Source organism: Populus alba, chromosome 12, assembly GCF_005239225.2.
Source record: "Populus alba chromosome 12, ASM523922v2, whole genome shotgun sequence".
Classification (NCBI taxonomy): domain Eukaryota; kingdom Viridiplantae; phylum Streptophyta; class Magnoliopsida; order Malpighiales; family Salicaceae; genus Populus; species Populus alba.
In genome coordinates, this window is record NC_133295.1 from 10451952 (window position 1) to 10464542 (window position 12591).

Consider the following 12591-nt stretch of genomic DNA (forward strand, 5'->3'; position numbering starts at 1 on the left):
AACTAAAACGCTCCGTGGAATGTGATTATTCTGTTGACGGAACTACCACCTTGTCTGTGACTCTGTTCTGCTGCGACCTCACAAGTTAGTGTCGAGAAATTAAGATGAGACCGCAGATTGTGTTATTTGGAGACTCAATAACAGAGCAATCTTTTAGATCTGGTGGTTGGGGTTCTTCACTTGCTAACACTTACTCTCGCAAGGTACAACGTTATTGGGGTTTTAAAGATGCCCTTTTACTTCGACTTTTTTTTATTTTTTATTGATTTATAATCCTGTAATCATGTTGATTTTGTATTATAGGCTGATGTGTTAGTACGTGGCTATGGTGGTTACAATACAAGATGGGCTTTGTTCTTGTTAACTCACATTTTCCCTCTTGTAAGCAAAGATATCTTTTTTTTTTATTCTTTTTTTTTCTTTTTTGTGTTGCGGGATTTATTTATTTATTTGATATATTGGTGTTTGTATTGGCAGAATTCAACAAAGCCTCCAGCTGCTACTACAATATTCTTTGGAGCTAATGATGCAGCTCTTCTGGGGAGGAACAGTGAAAGGCAGCATGTTCCTGTTGAAGAATTCAGGGAGAATCTCAAAAAAATGGTTCTGCATTTGAAGGTCTTCTTTCTATTTTACATTATTATTATTATTATTATTATTATTATTATTATTATTATTATTATTATTTGGAATTCTTTTGTTGGTTTTATATAATGGTTGGCAATAATCAGTACTAAAATTTGTTTACTTTTTATTTTACTGTATTTGAATTCATCTATTGTTGATTTTTTTAAAAAAAAATAAAAATTCTTACTGATTCAACTCTGACATTTGTATTGGGTCAATGCAAAATCAAAGATGCTCTTGAAAGTGATGAATCAGCAACGAGAATAAGTTGTAATAAGTATATGCAATACAAGCAAATCCTAATGTAACCAGCTGGGGATTTGGTGAGGATTATTTATAGCAACAGTTTTTGTTAGTGTTGAGTGTTTACTGCTGAAAAATTATGTTGATTTCCTCATACTGAGGATTGCAGCATGGTATAGCCTATTTTTGATCCCAACTAAAGATTATTGAGAAACTTTCAGAAAGACCAAATCCAGAACTTGTAATTGAGAGTCTATCTTCATCTTCATTGACTCAAACAGCATCAAGCATGAGCTCCACCCTATCTGTGAGCACTAGAGCTGCCATATCATCTTTGCCACTTCTGCCATTCTAGCAGAGCCACATAGGTATTTCTGCACTTTGTAAATACCATATTTGCAGTCTTGTACATATTCATCATTGTCTCTAACAAATCAAATGACATTGGATCTGCAAGAGGAGACCACCAACCCCCACTACTGCCTTCGACATTCCACCAAGGCCTTCTCATTCATGACCTCTTAATGCTCACTGTATTCACCCTCAACAACACTAATCCACCATCAGCACCTCTCTTATTGCAATCCATCCCACCATGGAACAACCCAATGCTCATCTAGCGCTGCTCTATTCAGCACCAAGTTCACATCGTTCCCTTTCCTCTTAGCATTGAATTTCCTCCATTACCCATATGTCGAATAATTTGTTGCTATAACATCACTAGCTCCCACTTTGTTGCTGTCTCCTGGATTGGAGCAGCTGCCAACTCCCCATTTGTCCACAGTTCTGGCTTCAGCACAATTGGAACTTCTGACAATTTCTCGGTTTGTAGTTTGTACAGTTCTCCATTCAAGTTTTGGCATATTAAAAATTAAAAAAAAAAAAAAAAAAAACTGCACTAAAAACTGTCATATTAATTTCTTCAACTCTTCAATTTTGAATCTGAGCAATCCCATGTTTTAAACAAAGTACAGGACGGGTTTTAGTCCTATATATTATAATTTAGAACCCTAGTTGTAGTGTCACAGTTTGCTCCTTCAATTACTAGAATGAAAGCTGTTGCTAAAAGTTTGTTAAATAATATCTAGTACCGACTTGGTTTCTTATTGTTATTTTGTGATGTTTCAGTTACATCACAATTTATTGCCATAGTTATATTGGTGAATAACTGAATATACATAATCCTGTTGTTGCTACTTAGCAGCTTTTTCCAGGTTCCCACGCCCCAGTTCATCTATAGTAACAAACAAAAGTACACATGAGGATGGCTATTTCGTTCTATATCAGCGGGCATCAGACCTGTTTCTGATTATGTGAGTGGAATTTGTTTGCAGGAGTGCTCTCCCGCCATGCTAGTCGTGCTTATTACTCCACCACCAGTTGATGAGGAAGGGCGTAAAGAATATGCCAAGTATGATCCTTTCCTTTTCTGTTTTTTGACCTTGAGTTTTCACATGCACACACAGGCTGCATAGAGGTGCAGACACATGCTATTGGGGATTTTTGTGAGATGTGTCATCTTCTAAATTAGCATTATGAAATATATTGGAAGTAAACTTACAAATGTGTTTGGGCAGATCTTTATATGGTGAGAAGGCTATGCAATTTCCAGAAAGGACAAATGAAATGGCTGGAGTTTATGCAAGGCAATGTGTTGAGTTAGCCAAAGACCTAGGCATCCATGCCATTGATCTATGGTCCAAGATGCAGGGAACAGACGGTTGGCAGAAAAAATTCCTGAGGTTTGTAATATTTAAAGCTTTGATTACCTGAATTATGAATATCTGAAAATGTGCTTCCTTTTCTGTATTCCTTCACACAAGCAGCTCCTCGCATATATTTTGTTTTCACTGCAATATCATTCCAACAAATTCATTTATGCTTTGATGTATATTTTTCGGATTGAAAGGAGATTGATAAGGATGATGAGCAGAGGTCAAAAGAAGAACTTTTAATGAAATAGATGTTATCTGGTTATGAAAAAAATGCTTTAGTCATAAAGACTTGTAGGCTATTATTATCGTACTGTAATTTGTAGTTAAAATTAACCATGTAGCTGCCTGTGAGTACTAACAAGCATGCGAATTGCAGTGACGGTTTGCACCTAACCCCAGAAGGTAATGCAGTGGTCCATGAAGAAGTAGTAAGAGTGTTCAGTGAAGCATGGCTCTCTGCTGCAGATATGCCATATGATTTCCCTCACCACTCAGAAATTGATGGAAAGAACCCTGAGAAGGCTTTCCTACAGAAGTGCTTATAAAATTGCATGCTTCTTTCTTCTTAAGTTGTTTACTTCTTCCAATTGGTGTTCAATTTTTCCTCTGTTTATTGGAGTCTTACTCTTATGAATTTCTGTATCATCCATTCACCTAATAAAGAGGTTTCATTGGTGATTTTGTCAACTAGACGAAAATTAGTAGCATTTGATTAATGTATAGCAATTATTTCCTTAATTTTTAACAAGGAAACATGCTCAGTATTCTGCAAATTGTAAATAACAAAGTAATGCATATACTGGTTCATAATTTGAATCCGTTCCTTCGTGATGGCTACCAACATCAACCATTTTTTTTTTTCTGGGATAAATACTTCACCAGTGATCTCCTCTACACCCTTGTTTTTATTCCTGGAACTCCATGGAAATATCACATTTTGGGTCCATTTATGTTGGCAGCTTCGCCTCTAATTTGAACTATTTTCCTTTTTTCCCCTAAATTCGAAATAAGACAATTGCATTCATGACTAAGCATTAGACAAGGAAAATGAGAAATTGTATACTAAGAAACAATAGATAAAAAAATAAAAATGAGACGGTTCATTTTCAAAACTTTTTCGAAGGCTTCCCTCTCTGAAACTCAAAAGAATATTGTGTTACCCTGTCAAGCAATTTTGTATGCATTGTTTAGACTTGGTTTTTCTTTTTTAATTGATTCCATTTTATTGCACAGGAAACCATATTTGGGATTTGTGGTTTGTGTTTTGTGACTATGCAGATGATTTTTAATCATAATTTTTAAACTTGGTCATGCCTGGTCCATCTAAGACCTGATTGCTAGCCAATAACCCAGGTCAAGCTTACAAAAAAATTAATGCAGAATTGATTTAATTTGATTCGGTCATCGGATCAAAAATTGGTGTAACTTTTTTTAAAAAAAAAATTTATTTAGAATAACATTTTTTTTACTTTAATTTTTTTAAATTAAAATATATTTTTTTAAATTTATTTAAATTAACTTCAATTAATGTATTTAACTCTTAACCTGAGTTTTGAACTGTCATAATATAATTAAGTTTAATAAATTTGCTAGACACATAAGAAATACAAATCCAAAACCTATTTTATCAAAAAAAAAAAAAAAGAGAAGTCTAATTTGGAATTTGGAATAACTTTTGATCAATGTTACTTACCAAATGTTTAAGTTTATGTATGATGTGTTTATTATTATGATGCAGAGTATTTTTAAAAAATATTTTACACTTGAAAATGTATTTAATTAAAATTTTTTATATTTTTTTATATCAACATATCAAAACTATTAAATAATACTAAAAAAGAATTTCAATTTAATATTTTTTAAAAGCATAAGCAACCTCACTTTTAAATATAACCTTGAAAAAAAAATCAAATTGATAAGCAAGAGAGCGAGCGAGTGCAAGCCAGATAGAGATCAATAGATAGAGATGGAGAGAAAGAAAGAATAACCTGACTTTTTCACTTCCAAATTTCCTAACACAGTATATTAAAAAAATTTACTTTCTTTTCTTTAAGTAATTAATGGGATATGATGTTATCTTGATTTTATTATTTTATTATTTATTATTTTTTGCTTTAATCCCAGCTTGAATTACATTTTTAATAACATAGATGACCTTTTGAGAATTAGTCTCTGAAATTCTTAATCTCGATTTTGACCTTCGTTTGACATATTTGAAATCAAGTACTTCTATTATTTTTTACAAAGTTTCATCCATGTTTCATTAAAAGAAATAACAAAATAACTTAAACACCATTCAATTTTAATAATATTTTAACATAATTTCCACTTTTATTTTTTTCTATAAAACTAATTGTAATTTTTGGAAATAAAATCTAATCACAAATTTTCGTTTTTGACGTAGAAATCTTGATTTTAAATTGAAAACAAAGAAAGAAATGTTTAAGGAATAAAGGGTTTTCAGGGTACTAGTTTTTTTTAAATCCAAAACAAGAATTTGTTGATGTATAATTAAAATTATTTATTTTATTTTTAAAATTTTAAACAATCTTATATATAAAAAGCAATCAATTAGGTTGAAAATTAATGAAATAGAGAGTACTTAAGTTATTTTATTAATTTATGGACAAAATATAGACAAAATCCTAGAAAATGTAACAGAATGACATGATTTTTAATATACCAAAGTTCATTAAAGATCATAAAACCAAATTGGTCAATCTATGTTGGAAAACCCTATCATCTGGTATATAATGTTAGCACCAAGCTGCTGTATGTTGCCATGTTAGGTATTAAACATAATCTTTAATTTACAATCCTAACCCTCAATCAATAAATCCTTCTAATTTGATAGGTCATAATGACCAAAAAAAAATACTGAAATGATACCTGGATTGGTTTGATAGTTAAAAATTCAAGAAGACAGTTTTGATGCATGAAACATAGGAGCCCCTCTCTAAAACATGATCAGTAGAGTGTAGGAGGCTTATGGCGTCCCTAACATTATAATGGAAGCGTGAAAGCCCTTCTACTAGAGAGTTATCATTTTATGAGAATTAAAGACTTTTGACCTCTTTAGAGACGGCTTGGAGCTTGGAAGCCCCCCATTTAAGAGAGATGATACCTAGAGATAACATGGGGCCTATGAGCTCTATTGGCGAGTCATGTCAATCTGAGACTGCACTAGAGAGTAGGAGATCCTAGATCAATCCCTAGAGATTATGTGAGGACAAGGAGCCCCTGACTAAAGAGTCAAGTCAGTCCAAGATTGTACTAGAGAGGCTGGAGATTTGAGATCAATCCCTATAGATTTCATAAGGCCCGGGAGCCCCACCAGAGAATCATGTCAGTTTGAGATTACACTAGAGAGGTGAGAGATCTGAGAATAATCCCTGGGGATTTCATGAGGTCTAGAAACCCCACTGGAGAGTCGTGATAGACCGAAACTACACTAGAAAGGCGAGAGATCTAAGATCAATCTTTAGAAATTTTGTGAGGCCTGGGAGCCCCACTAAAGAGTCATTCTAGTACAAGACTGCACTAAAAAGGTGGGAGATTCAAGATTAATCCCTAGACATTTTGTGAGTCATGCCAAACCAAGATTGCACTAAAAAGGTGGGAGATCCCGGGAGATTTCGTGAGGCCCGGGAGCCTCACTAGAGATTTGTGTTAGTCTGAGACTGTATTGAAGATCTATAAATAGAAAATGCATGTTAGAGATACAATACTTTTATTTTTAAAATAAACTTACATTCTCATTAAGGATTGTGCATCTTAAGGTGATCTAAGTGACAAATGTGATAGAGATTCTTAGAAGTAACATGTCTTAGAGGTGGTAGGTGTTGTCTTGGCTATCCTGATAACTATAAATGGATGATCCCATTATGATTCAAGGGAGTAGTAAATCATTATGATACATCAAGCACCCATAAGTTGGTCACTCATGGTTCTTCCTCGAGCTTTTATTTTTACTAAGAGAATGATTTTGCTTAAAAGGTCATTCATGATGGTTGTCCTTGTAAAAATAAGAAGGCATATATTGTAGTACAATGGCTTCTTCCATTAATTCGTATATGATTTTTCATGACTTATTTCACCTTGAGCAAGCTTTTATCTAGTGAGGCATAAAGTTTTCTCATATGATATATTCATTTATCTTTATTATCAAGGCCTTTAAGGCTGCTAACTTAAGTAACTCTTTTAACTTGAGCATTTCCTCATCGAACCTCTTCAAATATATCCATGTAGACTACCCCTCTTATAGGGTAACACCAAATAACTCTATAGAGCTTTTCTTGGTGGGTATACTGGTGCTGAAATGTGTCATTAACTTGGCATAGAAGTTACTGAACCTTTTGACGAAGCTTGACTCCAAATTATTATATTAAACACGTGTAAACCCTCGTAAGGTTATGGGGAAGATTTTTCACATTGAGTCACTATCCTGGATGATTAATTTTAAATTACTATGCATATTTTGCACATGCTTCCTCGAGTCGGCAAGACCATCATAGTTGTCTAGGCTTTTTTTTTTTTAGAAATGAGTCCACAGGGAGTCGATGTTCAATACTCGTTTAGACAAGGGAGAACCCCTCACCTTATGGGGGTTATAGACAGTCTTCTTGGTATGCTCAAATATAGATCATCTCTTAGTCTTTTGTATGATAGGCTTTAGGGAGACCAAAGAGTTTGGTGTGGAACGACGTGATTGGTAACTAATGTCCATCCTGTGATTGTTTAGTGGGGCAGGTCTAGAGTTCCCATTTTACATGGGGGTATCACGATGGCGTGATTAACTCTTAGAGGGATTTAGCAACGTTAAGGCAAAATACTCTTATAGAGATCAATTTGACTAAACTCCTTCTAATAGTGTAATTGCCTATAGGTAATGAAAGAGGCCAGTAGTAATGGAGCTAGGGTGTTTTGTGTTGCTGGAGGTGCCAAGACTTGATGAAGTGACAAAACCTGGTTTTTCCCTTGGGTTGCCAACACCTAATTGGAGAGTTGTTGAAGGTCCAGTTTGGTATAAATGTTCACGGTAACGAGTAGATCGATCACACATCTTGACCAAAGTTTTTCTTGGTTATTTGCTAATGACTTGGAAATGTCTAAGATAAGTTTTAGAAAAAAATTAATGACTTTGTTTTATCAATTTTCTATAGACGCCACTAATGATGTCTCAAAATATCCAAGTAGCTTAGGAAAAAGATATAGTATTGGATAATTTGTTAATCTTTTAATTCTAGCAATTTGATTCATTCTTCCTAGTCATGTAGGTTAATAATTGTTGCTTGGTAAGCCAATGTGGCTAGTCTCTGGTAAACCGGGGAAGTTGGAAGTTGATACATATAAAAGGTCCTTTTTGGTATATGTGGAGACTTTAAAATGCTTAAATAAGTATCTTTGTAGAGAGACAAGTGAAATTATATTTTAGAGAGATAATCTCTAAAAAACACATGCTAAAAAGGCTAAGAATGAAAATATTATGAACCTTGATCTTAGAGGATTTATAGAGTATTTATACCTTAGGAGTCTTGTCCTAAAATATCACAAAATATTACATTTATGGAGTGTTTACTTATATGAGTGTAGGGAGAGTAAGATCTAAAATGTATTTGTTTAGTAAAAAAATATTCCAAGAGAGTGTTGGGCTTAGGTGAGTTGCATGAGCCTGTTAGGGGTGAGAAATGAGCCCAGACATGCAACATGTGCCTATAGTCATTAGGTTAAGGCGCGTTGTTAGACCTCAAGGGGTGTGCTAGGCGTGCGCCCAGCGCCACAGAGGTGGGGTTGATGCCCTATGCCTAAGGCATTGGACCTGGATCCATTCTTGTATACTGCATGGAATTTTCCTTAAATTTTTTAGTACATGTATACTTTTTACGGTAAATAGAGAGAAAAGTATTAACTTCTTGTTTAAGATAAAGTTATTAAAGCCAACTTGATTCATGAACGAGATTGTGAAATGGGTTGTTAACTTGAGTTCTTTCGAGTTAATTAAAATGGTGTTTAATAGTTTTTTTAAAATAAAATAAAAATCAAAACGACATAGTTTAAATTTTTTTAAAAAAGCTGACATCAAGTTTTCTTTTAAAAAAAAATCAAACTAAATTATATCTAGATTAATCAGGTCACGTTGACCCTCTAAATTAAACTGTAAATTTCATTATGATTTTTTTTAATACAACGTGGTTGGAGTATTATGACTATGTTGCAAGAGGCCTTACAAATCAGATTTTCATGTCACTCTAGAAAATTTATGTAGTCTATTCCAAGAACATATATTGATTAGAAAATTAATGCATTTAATTGAACTGCTTTGTAAGTTAAAAAGAAAAGGAAATTAATATTGCAATGAATAAAGAAAACATAACAGTTGCCATGGTCGCCTGTTAAATTCGAGTTACTTGCATACTTTTCGCCGCATCACATCAAGCGAAAGATAATTAATTAGTTATATGCAAAACGCCTTAGAGAATTAATTAACTCTTCTTCTGTGAGTAATTAAGTAATTAATCTTATTTATACCATTGGCACATCTAGATTGACTGGAAAATCAATACATCCACCAAACCAATAGTACACTGCCACGTATTCAATCAGAAGGTTTCCATCATACTAGATTCCCTCAAGTCTGTGTGTGGACACCATCGATCAAATTTGATTCCTACAAAAATATTGTAAATTTCTAGTAATTAATAACCTATAAAGTTTTTTTTTTCTTTTAAAAAAGAAGAAAGCAACAGCAATTATATATGTTAAGGTGGTGGTAACTCCTTCAATTTCTCTCATGGAGCTTGACAACAACGTTAAAAAAGAAAACCCTGTTTCTCAACCAATGTTTTTGTCTAGTAAGGCATGCATTGAAGAGGAGTACTTTCCCTTCGAAACACTTTGCCCATCATCAAAAGGCTTTCTTCAAGGTTTTAGTCATCTTGATGATCATGACAATGCTAATGGGTCATCATCAAATCCACTTTTTGGTGTCCAAACTGGTTCTAACTTCGATTCTTTTGATGCTTTCCCTTATGGGCCACCATCAAATATTGATCTCTATGATTATGAATGCAAGCCATTTGCAGGTAATATCAACGGAGGTGGTGGGCATGGTCAAGTCAATGACAATTTCCAGATCAGTGGTGGCTACTCGAACCTCTCTAGTCAAAGGAATTCCATTGATGAGATAGGATCCAACCAGGGCTATACGTCCTTAAGTTTCGAAGAAGCCAAGCCTGTGAGTTTTGTTGTTCAAGATGAAGTCTCATGCGTGGGCACTGCTGAGAATGAGTGCAAAAACAAAATGGGTTTGAACATGACGAGGACACTTCTACCCTTGGCAAGAAAGACATGGAAAGGTCGTAAGAAGAACAGTGTAGTGAAGGGGCAATGGACTTCTGAGGAGGATAGGTACATGAATATATCTAAGTTTTTTTGTTCTAGTTAGGCATGCATCTTTGGGGTTTTCTTTTCTAATGTTCATTTGGCGTTCTCCACAAATTAGCTGGTAAAAATGGCGTTGTTATAGATGCTGCATGTTTATACAGGCTCTTGATTCAGCTGGTTGAACAGTATGGAGTGAGGAAATGGTCTGATGTTGCTAAGATGTTGTCTGGAAGGATAGGAAAGCAGTGTAGAGAGAGATGGCATAACCATCTAAGGCCTGATATCAAGGTTAACATTTCTTCCCAATTTCCCTAGCTTCTGTCATTTTATGTGTATATAGCAGTGTAATCTATTTTGACACGTCTTCACTTGTTTTAACAAGAATCACAAATACAATTTATGGTATTAATCAAAAGTATAACATTATTTGCAGATATTAGATTCTTGATCAATTCTTGCTGATCATACATTAGCTAAAAGGGCTAATACAGGATGGATCCAAATCCTGTCTGACGTTAAATAAAGTAAATTAACAGCACAGGAATCATGCATAGATGGCATGTGTATATATATGTGTCTTGGCATTATATTCATATGTTGGAGAAGGATCGCAGCTCGTTTTCTTATAATTTCTTTGGTTATTCTCATTACAGAAGGACGCTTGGAGTGTAGAGGAGGACAAGGTACTGATACAGGCACATTCTGTATTAGGTAACAGATGGGCAGAAATCGCCAAGAGGTTGCCAGGAAGGACAGAAAACTCAATTAAGAACCACTGGAATGCAACCAAAAGGAAGCAATACTCGAAGCGAAAATGTCGAACAAAGTACCCAAGAGCCTCACTTCTGCAAGATTATATCAAGAGCTTGAACTTGAATTCGGGCACTACATGGAAAGATCATGGGCTAACTACTGCTAGCACTGCTGCTGATGTCATACCAGATAATACTGCCAATATGAAAGCACCAGAGCAGCAGCCACGGGACTTGGTCGTTTTCAAAGATAATGATGGTGGATTAGTTCCATGTTATAGTTTTAGCGAGGTCCCGGATTTTGATAACATTCAAGAGAAAATGTTTCAAGAGGGCTGCAGTGTTGATTCCATTCTTGATGGGCTCCCCTGTGATCATTCTTCTGTTCATGAGAAAAGATTGCAGATGAAGGTGCCAGAACATGATTACGCGTCTCCATTTATGGGTTTTGAAGTGAAGAAGGAAGTGGATTTGGTAGAAATGATCTCTCAAAGCAAAATGTAAGTCCCTTGGAGACATGGCCATGCATTAGATAGTATGGCAGGTTTAGGTTTAAAATTTCTTCAAAGCAAGTTTTGAAGGACGAAAGAACAGGAAAAAAGAAAATTCTTGGTTTGTAACTATAAGAGAACAAGAACAAATGAAGGAAAAAGTGAAGAAACTCAAGAGATCGATGCTGTAATTAATGCCGTCAAAATATTTGTGAGATGACAAGTTTTGCATTTTATTTTAAGGCTTAGATTGAAGCTTAAATTCATTAATAAAAGTTGCAACTTTACTTTTCTACAATGCTTTATTTTTTCCTTTCTACTTAATTAATTTTAAGCTCATGATATATATCCGCATTTTCTCTATAAAGAAAAATAGAGTTTCGTTCGAGTTAATTTATCAAGTATAAAATCATTGGGTTCATTTTAACTTTTAAGTGATTTATGAAGATCCGATCCCCATGAAATGTTTTTCTCTAGGAAAGATCCGAACAAAACTCATTTTGTATTGGATTAAATAGCTATTAATTAGCATTAATTAGCTAGTATGTACGTTAATTGAAAATATGCATGTTTAAGTTGCTATATGCGTCTCCATGGGGGCATTAGTCTAATGGTAAAGCATTCAACGTCAAGGTATTCTTGCTTGAAAATAGCTTGAAACATAAGAGACAAAAAACATCTAGGAAGAAATGCATTTAATTGGGGAGTTGAAAACAAAAATATGTTTTTGTTTTTGTTTTTGTCTCAAAAATAATTTTTAGCAAGTTTTACATCCCTCTACAAAAGAGAGACAAAAGAGACGAAGAAGAAGATAGAACAAAGTTAATATTGAGCTGCATGCACATTCAATCTTCTTCCCTATCCACAAAAGAAGTCTGCAGTGCTGATCTGCAGATATGTTTTCTCTAGCTTAATCCACATCAGCAATGCACAGCAATGCAAATCCCCAGCAGCAACAGTAACGAGCAATCCTGCATTCTTCAGTTAACTTCTCCAGCAAGTAATAATGAAGGAGTTAGAGTTAGTTACAGCTGTTGCAGTTAGTTAAAGCAGTTATAGAAAGTTTGTTATTTCTGTTAGTTAGCCGTTACTTAATCTGTTTTCAATTAGTCTATATATACAGTGTAATAGACATTAGTGATTAATTAAGAAAGTGGAATATTCAGTTCATAGCCTTCTCTCTCGATTCCATTTCCATTTCCAATATGGTATCAGAGCATTCTCTCTGAGTTTTACTTCCGCATCTTCGAAATCTTATCATCTTCTTCATTCTCTTCTCCACAATCATTCACTTGACAATGGATGTCAACACCAACCTTACATCAGAGATGGATCCTTCCAATCCTTTCTTCTTGCATCATGGTGACAGCCCTGGAGCCA

At 34.4% G+C, this 12591-nt stretch overlaps 2 protein-coding genes across 2 annotated transcripts; both read left to right on the plus strand.

Annotated features, from left to right (window-relative positions):
• On the plus strand, positions 1-3272 carry LOC118044697 (GDSL esterase/lipase At5g62930). The gene is made up of 6 exons (XM_035053126.2): positions 1-203; positions 304-381; positions 478-618; positions 2205-2281; positions 2448-2612; positions 2962-3272. The coding sequence occupies exons 1-6, from the start codon at positions 105-107 to the stop codon at positions 3128-3130; spliced, it is 729 nt and encodes a 242-aa protein (XP_034909017.1). The 5' UTR covers positions 1-104; the 3' UTR covers positions 3131-3272.
• A 6103-nt stretch (positions 3273-9375) lies between these two features.
• Positions 9376-11224, plus strand: LOC118044854 (transcription factor MYB98). The gene is made up of 3 exons (XM_035053334.1): positions 9376-9992; positions 10130-10256; positions 10622-11224. Exons 1-3 carry the CDS (start codon positions 9376-9378, stop codon positions 11222-11224), a joined length of 1347 nt encoding a protein of 448 aa, XP_034909225.1.
• Positions 11225-12591: the final 1367 nt, after the last annotated feature.